This window comes from Carcharodon carcharias, chromosome 6 (genome assembly GCF_017639515.1).
Source record: "Carcharodon carcharias isolate sCarCar2 chromosome 6, sCarCar2.pri, whole genome shotgun sequence".
Lineage (NCBI taxonomy): Eukaryota > Metazoa > Chordata > Chondrichthyes > Lamniformes > Lamnidae > Carcharodon > Carcharodon carcharias.
Window position 1 is genome coordinate 21,930,287 of NC_054472.1, and position 13,662 is coordinate 21,943,948.

At 40.2% G+C, this 13,662-nt stretch overlaps 1 protein-coding gene across 2 annotated transcripts in view; it reads right to left on the reverse strand.

Annotated features, from left to right (window-relative positions):
• The window catches only part of LOC121278775 (arf-GAP with SH3 domain, ANK repeat and PH domain-containing protein 1-like), a 393,348-nt gene that overhangs the window by 88,953 nt on the left and 290,733 nt on the right, over positions 1-13,662 (reverse strand). For both annotated transcript variants that reach the window (XM_041189209.1, XM_041189210.1), the window contains 2 exons: positions 8,046-8,137; positions 5,675-5,861 (listed from right to left, as the gene is read on the reverse strand). In XM_041189209.1, the coding sequence (XP_041045143.1) occupies positions 5,675-5,861; positions 8,046-8,137 (279 nt within the window). The remainder of the gene's footprint in view (positions 1-5,674; positions 5,862-8,045; positions 8,138-13,662) is intronic.

Here is a 13,662-nt window from a genome sequence, read left to right on the forward strand (position 1 = left end):
GGAAGACCTGCCTTGTGATGTCTGACTAACTCAATGGATCGTTATTAATGAGAGGTCACGGCATGCCAGTAGGCCTACAATCACTGGGCCTTTAGTTTCCACTATGTAGAACATCTGTAACACCCAGGGGGGTTGATTGTACTTGCACTCCAGGACTCTTGATCCTGCACATGGAATTAGTGAACCGTTGTATGCTGAAAGTTGCGCAGTAGTAGGTTTTGCCATGGCCTTCCATGTCTGTGGATACATTTCTTTTAGAAGTCACAGAGTAATATGTTGGCACTTATCTCTCTGCCAATTTTTGCCAATAGCTAATAGTTGCCAACTTTCTTAGGACAGATAATTTGGATGGTGTGATGGCACCCAGGCTTTCCACGACAGTATGAAACATGCGTTCATTGCCCTTTACCTTGTCATGCGCATTGTTGTCATGTTTTGGTTTGTCAATCGCCTCATGTCTATGTTTCTGACCAGATACCAGATGGTCATTCTTATTACTTGAAAGCACTCATTGTGTATGGTCTGTTTGGATCAGTGCATAGCTCTTTGTAGCTGCATCAGCCATTGCTCTAGTGCATTGCCATTTGCCAATGGTTCTTTCTGTCACATGCCTTGCAAGATTGAAGAAAAGCTGGGCATTTCTTTGAACATACAGAAGGTCACACCCTTTCATCTGTTGCTAGGTTTGGGTATTCTCGGGAGTGAGTCAACAATCGGGGTTGTGCTTAGGACCTGTAAGCTTCATCAACCTGTGTAGGTCACTTTGTGTTTACTTCCATCCTTCAGTATGTCTTTGATGCTATACATTTTTTGGCTTGTCTAGCAGATCTTTTTAAGAATGCTTCCATGAGAGTGGTTGCCATCACCAGCTCAACAATTCTGTCTGCTAGCTCTGCGTTTGAAAAGTCACAGTACATATCCTTTTTTCTGAATCTGCTGATGAAGTCGCGTACAGATTCTGCAGGCTGTTGTTGAAATGACATGAACTATTGGAAGCTAAGCTGATTCTGAACCAGTCTTCCAATGTAGTCCATATCTTTTTTAGCTCTTCTCCTGTTAATTTTGATGTGTGCAGCGTGTGGAGACATTCATTCCCAATTGCTAGGTGAGTTTTTATGGCTTGCTTGTCTTGTTCAGACCCACCTGAATCAAGAAACCATAGCTCTGTACGTGGTTTAAACATTCTGAATTCGGATAGTAAGTCAGCTAAAACCCAATTCAAACTGAGGAATTTTGTGGATATTTTGACAATATCCCTTTGACCTTCCTTCTCCGACGATACCTGGGATGAGTTTAGCTAGAGCCATTTTTGCACACTTTTCTGAAGCTCCGCCCATAAAGACGAGTTCTGGCAGGAACGCAGCATGGAGAAACAGTGTATTTGCCTCTTGTTCCATTTATCAATCAGCAGCTCCTGACGCCATCCATTATAATCTCCGGCTCCATTTTTATGACCGCTTTCTGTGTTTTCTTTTGTTTGACTCTCCCTTACTCACTATTCATCCAGCCCACACCCTGGTCACTTGCCTTTCCCAACTGAGCTAACCCAGTGTTGGTCCTCATGTTACGCTGTCCTACTCATTGACCTGAGAGACTACACACTCAATCTCACCACGAGGGATCCATCGTCTACCAGCTCCTTACTCAAGCGCTATCCGGGCATCGTGTCTTTGAAGCTTTTCTGTGCAGTCACCATACTGCGATTTCAACATGCTCTAATGCTGTGACTCCATTGCGGGCTGACCAGAACGTTGAGGATCGTCTCATTCCATGCAACATGATCTAAAGCTGTTCACCATGTCATACCTGTACTTAATCCTGCTGCCACTCTGTTTTACCAATGAACACCATATCATGTCTTTATATAAAGGCACCAATCACTCTTAAGGGATTGTGTAAACATGTTGCACATTCATTTATTTAGGACTAGGCACGTAAGAACATTTATACATAGGTAGAAAACTTGAAGACATCAGCAGCAGAGCTGTGTGTGTGTGCCCTGCTCAAAGGCAAAAATGAAACTAAGACTAGATCGCATGACACACTTCCCTTATAGTGATGCCATGCTGCTATCTCTTAATTGCATATTACAAAAATAAGGGTTGGGGCAGGGAGAAAAGAGAGGGGAAGAGGGAAATTTTTATTTCACTGGTTCCTGAAAAACAATGGCCCATAACTTCCGAGCTGCCCAGCGCTGGATTTGGGGGTTACCCCAAAGATGCACTGGGCAATTCCTCTGGGGAGTTTCCAGGTAAGGGTTTGCATGACAATTGCTCAGAAGTGCACACTTCCTCTGGACAATTGCGCTGCGCTGGGAACCATCCAAAAATGCGGTTTAAAATGCTAACTTCGGATGGTTCCGCCGGGGTTATACCAATAGCTACTCAGAAAAAGTTAGAATAATTAAAACCTCTTCTAATTTCTGAGTAACTATTGTAAAGTCCCAGGCCGACCCCACGGGACTCCCCCCACCACCAACTCCCGCGCCCGGAACTCCAACTAACTCCAGCCCCCCCTCCCCCCCAGACCTCTGACCGACCCCCCGCCCACCAACCTGGACCTCTGACCGACAACCCCTACCACACTGGACCTCTGACCAACTCCCCCTCCACCCCACAAATCCTATGCACATGCCTTAGACACTTATCTTCTCCCTGGCCTGTCAATTTCCGTTGCTCTTTAAACCTACCTGCCTGACGGCAGCAAGTGCTGTAAAAAAGGGGGCACGGTCTCTTTGAATACGCTGGAGCTACACCTCACTGAAGCCTGCAAGGAATCTTTCGATGCAAGCCCAAGCAGCTCCAGCGAACGGAAGTGGCAACATAATTTTCAAGACCAGGTAAGTAGGTATTTATTACTTCTAATTTTTGCGGGCCAGCACTTTCTGACACTAGTCGAAGGTTACAGCCTAATTAGTATTTTGCTTACCTCCTGCAACTAGCAGAATCATAACAATGTTTGCTGCAATTTAGTCACAGGGACATATGCTTAGGCTACACTAGTCTGGGAAGTGCAGGGACAGATGTACTTGTCAACTGTCTTGACAGATAAAGTGACATATCTAGGAAGAAGATCAACTCAATTCTGATATTTTCAAGAGAGTCGGAGGCCTCCACAAGTAAAATCATTAACAAAGATATTCACAGATTTTTTAAAAATGCAATGAGATAGGTAAATTTAACCAAACTAATGCAAAAATATAATTTATGTATTTATGGTATTATGAAACTTATTTTCAACATTGTCTTTCAATTAGAGAATAAAATGTTAACCAAAAGTATTTTGATTTGTGATAGGATTGGTTCAGTTTCTGCTTTTCAAAAAAAAATTCCAAGTTCTGATTCACTGCCCTTTTATAAATATAAACTATTAGCCAACCAAAAATTATGATGCAAAGTACAAAATGGGTGATATAAAACATGAGTTACTGAACTGTTTTTATTAATAGTGGGCCTTCTGTAGTGCTGTTGATGGTACCTTGGAGGATATACCACCTGATTTTTGTTACGTCACCTTCATGATGCAGAGGTAAGGTTTATCTTCGTAAGTATTACTTTCCTTTTGCTCTTTCCTGGCATTTTTCTCTCATTTTTGGTTATGAATGTGTGTTGTTTTCCTTCTCTCTTTTATTTCTGCTATTGCCTTTTGTCTCAGTTTGTTTCTTTTTTTGCATTTCATGTCTCTGCCTTGTTCTGCTTCGCTCTCTCTCTCTCTCTCTCCAATTCCCCATGATCTTTGTGCTCACTGGCCTACATTGCCCGGTCAAGCAACATCTTGACTTTAAAAATTTTCATTTTTTTTCAAATCCTTCCTTGGCCTTTCCCCTCCCTAGTTCTGTAATCTCCTCCAGACCAATAACCCTCTGCATACCTGCACTCCTGCAATTCAGGTCTCCTGTGCATTCCCAATTATAACTGTTCCACCATTGATGGCCATGCCTTCAGATGCCTAGGCCCCGAGCTTCGGAATTTCCTCCCTACATCTCTCCCCTTCTCTACCTCCCATTCCTCCTTTAAGACACTCCTTAAAACCTACCTGCTTGACCTAGCTTTTAGCTAAATGATCTAATATCTCCTTATGTGACTCACTGTCATACTTTGTTTTATAATACTCCTGAGAAGTGTTTTGGGGATGTTTCATTACACTTAATGTGCTAGATAAGTTGATGTTGCTGTTTAGACTCGTCTCCTTTACTGTTCTACATTTTTTGTGGTTTTGGGAGATAAGTGAGGAAAGAAATGTGGTCAGGGCTGGAGGCTTGCACTGAGAGATGAGAGACTGGGACAAGATCAAAAAAAAACTCTGTAAAAGGATGTAAGAGGAGTGGGGCTGATAAGGGATCAAAAAGGGGATTTACACAGAGCCGGGGGCATGGCTGCCGTATTAAATGAATACTTTGCATCTGTCTTTACGAAGAAAGAAGATGCTATCCAAGTCATTGTGCAAGAGGAAGCAATGCAGACACTTAAAGTGTTTAAAATTGATAAGAAGGATATATTAGATAGACTGTCTGTACTTGAAGTTGATAAAGAACCAGGACTGGATGAGATGCATCCAAGGATACTCAAGGGAGTGATTGGAAATAGCAGAGGCACTGGCCATAATTTTCCATCAGGGGTGGTATCAGAGGATTGGAGAATTGCAAATGTTACATCCTTGTTCAAAAAAGGGTGTAAGGATAAGCACAGCAACTACAGGCCACTCATAGTTTAAAAACAAAAAAACTGCTGATGCTGGAAATCCAAAACAAAAACAGAATTACCTGGAAAAACTCAGCAGGTCTGTTGAAGGGTCATGAGGACTCGAAACGTCAACTCTTTTCTTCTCCGCCGATGCTGCCAGACCTGCTGAGTTTTTCCTCTCATAGTTTAACTTTGGTGGTGGGGAAACTTTTAGAAATGATAATTCGTAACAAAGTTAAGTGTCACTTGGGCAAATGCGGATTAATTAAGGAAAGCCAGCATGGATTTTTTTTTAAGGGCAAATAGTGTTTAGCTAACTTGCTTGAGCTTTTTGATGAGGTAACAGAGAGGGTTGATGAAGGTAACACTGTTGTTGCGCTGCTCGTGTTTTCCCTCGTGAATAAATGGAAAAGTCATAATTCAGAATATTTATTATCTCATGCTCTGGGTCTGTTTTGGAGCTATTTATGTATGTTAATGTTCTCACTTCTTCCCTGATTGTCTTCTTATTGTATAATTACTGAAATAATAGCTAGTTTCAGGATCATGAAGCAATTTTCCAGTAGAGGTAAAACACGATTTACTAAAAAAAAACCCAAGATAACAACTGCATGATCTTTCTGGATGGATGACAAATATGGGCCAAATGACCCTCCTCATCATAGTTATCTTGTGATTTTGTGAGTATGCAATTGAAAGGTATTAGTCTGATGGCCACGCCAGTTGGATAGCAGTCTTCTTGGTCCTGTATATTCTTACATACTTGTTTAAAAGAAATATTTTATATGGTTTTTTTCTTAGTAACCAAAACACTTCGGAATAATGCTTAATTTATAGAGAAATGAAAGCACCGGCCAAGTCGAAATGTGGAATTTTAGAAAAAGTTTCTCCATCAAAATCAATTCTTTTGAATGTTATATATACATGCTATATACAGAACTGAAAAGTGAAACATGTGATCTCAGGCAGCTAAAATAGTTGCTAGTTCTCACCTGTCCAAGATCTGGTAGTGGCTCCATTAGTTCAACTCCCTCTGCATAGACTTGAATTAGTGCAAGTAAATCCCTGGATTTCACAGATTCCAACAACTCATTCATTTTAGCTAAAGAAGAGGTGCATAACCTTTTGGCAAATTTATGGTCTACATATTTTGCATGTATGTATTCTTTACGTGCAGTCCTGTCAAAAAGACAACAGACTATGTGGGTGAATAACATGTCATAGTTTTCTGGCAAATAAAGATACAAAGGAGCAGTGCAACACACAACAAAATTTTTAAAATATATAATTCAGTGGTGACCATTCCTTTTGTTACTTGAATACACTTAATAAATAACAAACCAATTCAACAAACCATATTATCATGCATTAGGTTTGTGTTTTTAAGAACAAAAATGTAGAAATCAATTAGCTGATTAACTTCTTTAATCATAAGCCCCTTTTTTAAACTTTCGAAATGAAAGAAAGTAAAGGTGTACTACATAGTGATTTAATAAAACATGATTTTAAAAAAATCATAATTCAGGCAATCAAATAAAATGTTACAGTTTGAAAATAGTGGCTTTTTTTTTACTGTTTTCAATTGTTTTGGTAATGAATGTTGGCACTAAAGAAAAAACACCTTTCAACATTATTGGTTTGAAATCATTCTGTGAGGTATTAACAACAAATGTGTTAAGAGCATCATATGACATTCCTTCATTTGCCACTTCATCATAGCAGTTAACCAGTGTTTGTTTTAAATCCCCTAATCTCAGATGTAGCATGAAGGAAAGCTCACTTTACTATGTTGACCAATGATACATTATCCCCATTGCCAGTTGTAAAATTTTCTTTCCCCCCACACAAAAAGAATGTCAATATTAGAACAAATTTAAGCACCTTTATGCTATGACTTGTATTCAATGCAGTTGCCCAAACTCTGTTCAATCTCTTACAGCAGGCAGAGGGGAAACTTTCATGTCACCAGTTTGGGTTAGATTGAAATCCAGCTAGCAGAGGTGACATGACAGTATTTGATAGCACCACCTATTTTCATGCTGGGTACAGTACAAGTTCGATGAACGACAAAGTTCTTTCTATAAAGTTCTGCCAACATAGTGCCACTGCAAAAGTGCACTATTAAGTGCCATTTTCATTCCTCAAATTTAACTTCCATGGTTATGAGAAGGTATGTTTCATTCAGAATCAAAAAGAAGCATATAGCAGAAGCATATGTGGGGGAGGGGGGGAGCAGACAGGCATCTAAAGTGAGTAAGCAGGGGAAGTTAAAGCAAATCTCTTCATATTTGCTTCTAGGGGATCTACTGTAGTGATACATGCAGTATTGAATTCTATGGTGTCAACTTTGAACTGCAAATTTCATTCTCACTCCTCTTCTGTACTTTTTCTACATGGTTTGTTGATTTATTTTCTTCTTTTTCTCTTACTCTCTCTCTCTCTTCTTCTGCTTGTCTGTTTCTCTTTTCTGGCCAAGAGGTGGTAGATGGAGTAGAGGACAGAGATGCATCCTATGCACTTACAGTAATCTGATGAAAGCTGGTTTCCCAGGACTAAGCTGGGAAATAAGTAATTTATTGTTAAATTGCTATTGATAAAATAATGTGCTGTAAGTGTTGTATAAGCAAAACCAGTGACAAGAGAAAATGGGTGTGTGATCTTGATCAGAGCAACTAAGGCTAGTAAGAGAAGAGAGGCAAGTGTACACTAGATGAACGGGTCCTCACCCTGTGCAACAGCAATGTGAAAGTAAGTGAGGGCAATGAAATTTTAGGGCTATTTTTTAATGGATCAAGGAGAAAGATTTTTGAGGCACATAGTGCAACTTGGCAGTAGGAGGCCTGCAAAGTTAAGTACATTCTCAATTCAAAAGCACTAAGTCTGACAATCAGGTATGACAAAATTGTAACAAATAGGATATGCCAGATCTGAGACTTTTTGATCTACTAAACTGAAATAATGTTAATGGGCCTGCCTCACCAATTGCTTATCAATTAGTTTCCTGAAAAATATAGCTAACTGAAATGCAAAAAGTGCAAGTCTATTCTGCCACAAGCTATGTGGTTGTGACCATGTCCTTTGAATAATCATTTCTGAAGCGAAGGCTAGGATTTTACCTGCCCTCTGGTAATGGGCTAGGAGATGGGAGGGTTGGTCAAAGAGTGGCAGACAATGTTTCAATGGGATACCTTGAAGGATAGAAACAGCAGAGGCTCTGCAGCCTGCAAATAGGAGGTTGGCGGCCAATTTGTCCAATTAACCAGCCAATTAATGGCCATAAACTTAACCTACACAATGAGTAAATCTGTGTTCCAGTTTATTGCCTTTTACCATTTCCAAATCACTTCTCTCAAATGTACTTACATGTCACTATGTGGAATTGGCTTTGGTGATGGATGCGGCAGATTGGCTTCCAGAATTTCATTAAAACTGATATTTCCTACATTCTTGGCCAGCTAGAAGTAAAATAATGCACTTGTTTTAGTTCTTCAAAAAGACACAAAATTCATTTATTGCCATAAGCTAGTTATTAGTTAAAGATAATAGATAACATACTTTGATAAAGTTTCAAAAATCCACATTTTTAGCCCTTTGCTGTGCCAGAATCCGTTAGTTTCATGCAAACCAGGAACACATTAAGCCACCACTGAAATGTTAAATAAATTAGATCATTTTAAAAACATTTCAAAAATGATGGCCCTGGCATTCCAATAAACACAAACTGTGCAGACAACTGAGTGACAGCATAAACTATAGCCTGAACTTCTTATATCATCAATATCTCATGAAAACATTACAACTTATTCCAGGCAATCATCCTTCAAATTTACCTGCCTGATATGAATAAGGTATAACATTTTTATTTTTGTCAAATTCCACTACGTCACAACCAGGAAAATTTAATAAATTATATTTTTCCAAATAAGTTAACAGTACAGCCAGTTAAAAGCAATCTAGCAAAGGATCAACACTTAACAATTTAGGAACATCCACTGAATAACAGATACTTGTGGACTTTAACGTGGCATTGGTAGATGAGAATGTCATAAGGATTCAGAAATATGCTAGGGATTTTGTAATAAGCAAATATGGAATGGGGTAGCCAAGGGAAGAGAAGATCCAGCATTAGATGGATCCACTTTCATGTGCAAACTGTGAAATTTGTGCTCTTTTAGGTCTAAAATATAAAAACACCAGCTGTAAGCAGTTAAGGGTTAACTTAAGAAATAAATCTTTTGCTCTGGATTTTTCAATGACCATAATGGTGAGATGTTAATTAACAGTAGCTAACCCTCTTTTAAATTAACTAACTGCCCCCAACAGAGTTACATCTTGTATCCTGTAATAGTTAATAAAATTACATTCCAGAATTTTGTTAATCAGTTAGTTATAGATTGGCATTGTCCCATTTGATCCATTGTTATACTTAAAAGTTAAAATAATCCAAAATGGTTTTATCTCATTTTCTTCAAGTTAGAATAACATAAAATGTATCACTGGGTACCATTAATCTGTTTTACGGATGTTAAACATAATATCAGGCCATTCAACCCATCTAGTCCATCAGTAAAGATCCTCCACAAACCCAAAAATTGTACTGATCACATTTCTCCACCCTGTTCCTATATCCTTTCAGCTCCTTTTCTTTCATCTACCTATCTAATTTTGAATGTTGATGCAGGTTAGCGGTTGAGGTAGAAACTAGGAAATTAATTCCACATCTTCACAACTCTGTTCTAAATCTCTTACTTTTAATCTTGTCTTTATGGTTAGTTTTTCATCCCTCAACAGTTGGTCAAAGCTTTGAGTGGGAGAGCAGAGGGGTTTGAGGGCACATGTTCACAAGGCATTAAAGAAAGTACCACAGATTGAAAAGGCTGTTAAAAAAATGGCTAACAGTCATTGAGTCACTGAAGGTGGCAGGACAGGTTGAGATACAGTTAATAAAGCAAACAGTATTCTAAATTTTATTAATAGGGCCATAGAGTACAAGAGCAAATAGGTTATGTTAAACTTGTATAAAATACTGGTTTGGCCTCAGCTGGAATATTGCATCCAGTTCTGGACACTACACCTAAGGAAAGATATGAAAGGTGATTAAAGAGAGTACAGGAAAGAATCACGAGAATGATTCCAGGCATGAGGAACTTTTGTTACATAGATTGGAGAAGTCGGGACTGTTTTCCTTGGAGAGAGGAGATTTTATTGAAGTATTCAAAATCATGAACTTTTTGAGGAGGTGACTAGGTGTGCAGATGAGGGTAGTGCAGTTCATGTAGTTTATATGGATTTCAGCAAAGCCTTTGACAAGGTCCCACATGGGAGACTTATAAAGGCAAATGCACATAGGATACAGGGTAATTTGATAAGGTGGATTCAAAATTGGCTTAGTTGTAGGAGACAGAGGGTGATAACAGAAGGCTGCTTTAGTGACTGGAAGCCAGTGTCCAGTGGCATACCACAGGAATCTGTGTTGGGTCCCCTATTATTTGTCATTTGTATAAACGACATAGATGACTATGTAGGGGGTAGGATTAGTAAGTTTGCAGATGACACAAAGATTGGCCGGGTGGTTAATAGTGAGGTTGAGTGTCTTGGGCCACAGGAAGATATAGACGGGATGGTCAAATGGGCAGATAAGTGGCAGATGGAATTTAACCCTGAAAAGTGTGAGGTGATACGCTTTGGAAGGAGTAATTTGACAAGGAAGTATTCAATGAACGGCATGACACTAGGAAGTTCTGAGGAACAAAGGGACATTGGCGTGTGTGTCCATAGATCTCTGAAGGTGGAGGGGCATGTTAGTGGGGTGGTGAAAAAGGCATATGGGACACTTGCCTTTATCAATCAAGGCATAGATTACAAAAGTAGAGAGGTCATGTTGGAGTTATATAGAACCTTGGTAAGGCCACAGCTGGAGTACTGTGTGTAGTTCTGGTCGCCACATTATAGGAAGGAGGTGATTGCACTGGAGGGGGTTGCAGAGGAGATTCACCAGGATGTTGACCGGGATGAAACATTTAAGTTATGAAGAGAGGTTGGATAGACTTGGGTTGTTTTCGTTGGAGCAGAGAAGACTGAGCGGCGACCTGAACGAGGGGTACACGATTATGAGGGGCATGGACAGGGTGGATAGGGAGCAGCTGTTCCCCTTAGTTGAAGGGTCAGTCATGAGGAGACACAAGTTCAAGGTGAGAGGCAGGTGGTTAAGGGGGGATGTGAGGAAAAACGTTTTTATCCAGAGGGTGGAAAGCGCTGCCTGGGAGGGTGGTGGAGGCAAGTTGCCTTTCATCCTTTAAAAGTATTTGGATGAGCACTTGGCAAGTCATAACATTCAAGCCTATGGACCTGGTAAATGGGATTAGGCAGGTAGGTCAGGTGTTTCTCACATGTTGGTGCAGACTCGATGGGCCTCTTCTGCACTGTGTGATTCTGAGGGGTCTGGACAGAGCAGATAGGGAAAAACTGTTCCCACTCATGGAAGGATCAAGAATGAGAGGGCACAGAATTAAGCTAATTGGCAAAAGAAGCAATGGTGATAGGAGGAAGAACGTTTTCATGCAGCAAGTGGTTGGGATCCAGAATGCACTGCTCAAGTGTGTGGTGGAGGCAGGTTTAATCACAGCATTCAGAAGGGAATTAGATTGTTATCTGTAAAGGAAGAATATGAAGGTCAGAGAGAGAAGGCAGGGGAATGGCACTAGGTGAATTACTCATTCAGAGAGCAGGTGAAAACACAATTGGCCAAATGACCTCCTCCTGCATTGTAACAATTCTGTGATTCTATGAACAGAAGTCTAGATTTCATGATGACAGATGTAGAACACTAAAGTCAAGTGGCAATGATAATCCTATTAAAAACCTAAGACCTTAATTAGAATATTGTGTGTAGGACTTGGCTGTACGCTATAGGTAGCTAATTGATACTTCAGAGACAGTATAACACAGATTCATCAGGATTCTCCCGCTAATTCCATATCTTTTAATCTTTTCTAGTAATCGCCAACGTGATACATGTTATTTCCTATGTGGTATTTGTCAAAGGTTTTCCCAAATTCCACATACAATGCATCCATATCAAACAATGTGAATTTCTATAGGACTTTTAACGTAGTAAAAGTGGAAATTTTCATTAATTTATAAATTTTCCACTGATTACATTTTGAGGGTACCTTAATAGCGTGTCCGATAGAGAAGCACAGGGTTGCATTTTATATGCCTGCCGATGGACGTGTTTTCTGCAAGGGCGGGGGAAACACTTAAAATAGGGTGGGTGCCCGGCCACTCCATCACCGTCTTGCTCATTGCCATAATGGGGGGGGGGTTTGGGTGGGAGCCAAAATCGGCAGCCCAACTGCCATTTTTAAATAAATAATAAAAATGTTAACAAGTCAAATGACCTGGATACTATGAGGCCCATGCCATAAAATGGTTGGTGTGGGAAGTTGGGCAGGACGCTTCTTTTAAAAAATAGAATTTCAAAGGGTGGGAAGGATGGGAGGTGCTATCTTCAGGGGTTGCCTTTGCGGACCGTGAGGTGCCCCTTAAGATAGAACTTCTTTCTTCTTATCTGCCTGCTCCATTAAACACATCACTCCCACCTTCCCAGACCCCTCCCTAACCTGCCCAAACTCTTCCCTGCCCAAGACCCCGGATGTAACTGGTTTTGGGATCCATTGGTCCTCCTTCTTCCTGGTTGCAGTCCCAGCAGTGCCCACTTTTGCGTTCTTGGTGCTGCTGGGACTAATGGAGCTGCCAGCCAATCGGATTGTCCAGCAGCTGCGGGCAGGACTTCCTCCCCAGTGAAGGATGGAAGTCCCACACTGCCCCTATTTAGCCTGCCCACAGCGCATTACGGTTGCAGGGCTGTCTGGCATGGAGTTACTTTGCTTCTGGGGGGGCGGCAGATGTCAACCCTCCCCCATAACATTCTGCCCATAGAGTCACCGACAGCAACTTCTGCATTTCCCTCTTACTCAGTACATACTCAAAATTGCTGTCAGTTTCAATGGAGTAATGATGGTGAATGCTGATGTTTCGCCACCATTGGCATCACAAAATCCCGGTCATTATTTCTTCCCACTCTCCCCTGCTGTGCTTAAAGACTATTTTGTACATCCATACATCTTTCTGAAGTGTGTTTTGATCTAACAACTGTAGCTCAATATTTTATATAACACCAACTAGCTTATTCCATTTAATAATTGATTACATGCCCAACCTGCTCAAAGATTCTATGAAATTTGTCCAGCATAGTCATCCCTTTAGAAATCTATGCTGACTACTTACAGTTATTTCTCTAACTAAATACAGGGCAATTTCATCCTTAATTAAATATTCTAGGTATTTCCTTACCACAAATGTTAAAATTAACTGGTCTGCCAATGCCCAGAGTAACACAATTTCCTTTTTAAAAGAATGGATTCTACACCGCCACTCTCCAGTCTTCTCGCCATATCTAGATTTTTTTTTTAAAACCTTATTCCTTTTCTCATGATATTTCTGTCAAAGTTATCCTACTTTGACTTCAATCTTTTCCTGTTTATAACAAGTCCATTGAACTCGTATGTTAGATGATTGTGAACTGGGATAAGAGGTTAGCAGGCAATATAATCCTATACCTGCAGAGAATAAAGTGCGAAGCAGCTCAGATTATGTGTGTTACATTCCCATTGCCAACCAATTGTCTCTTTTCAGGATATTAGTGTAAAATTTCCACTATGTATTATCTGTAAACACTGGCACGTGATACACTATCCTACCAGAGAGATGTCAAAGGTGTTAAGATCACGCGAAGGAAGCAGAGGATTGGATAAGTTGATTCATCTGAGCAAAAGTTTATCCCTAGACAGCTCAACTTTTAAGATTACAGGATGAAAAAACCTACTTGACTTCATCGCTCAGCGATGAAGCAGATGTAGAAAATTAGCTCTGTCACTCTCTGGATCATCTTTGAATGGAAACATCAAAGTGGGTAAAA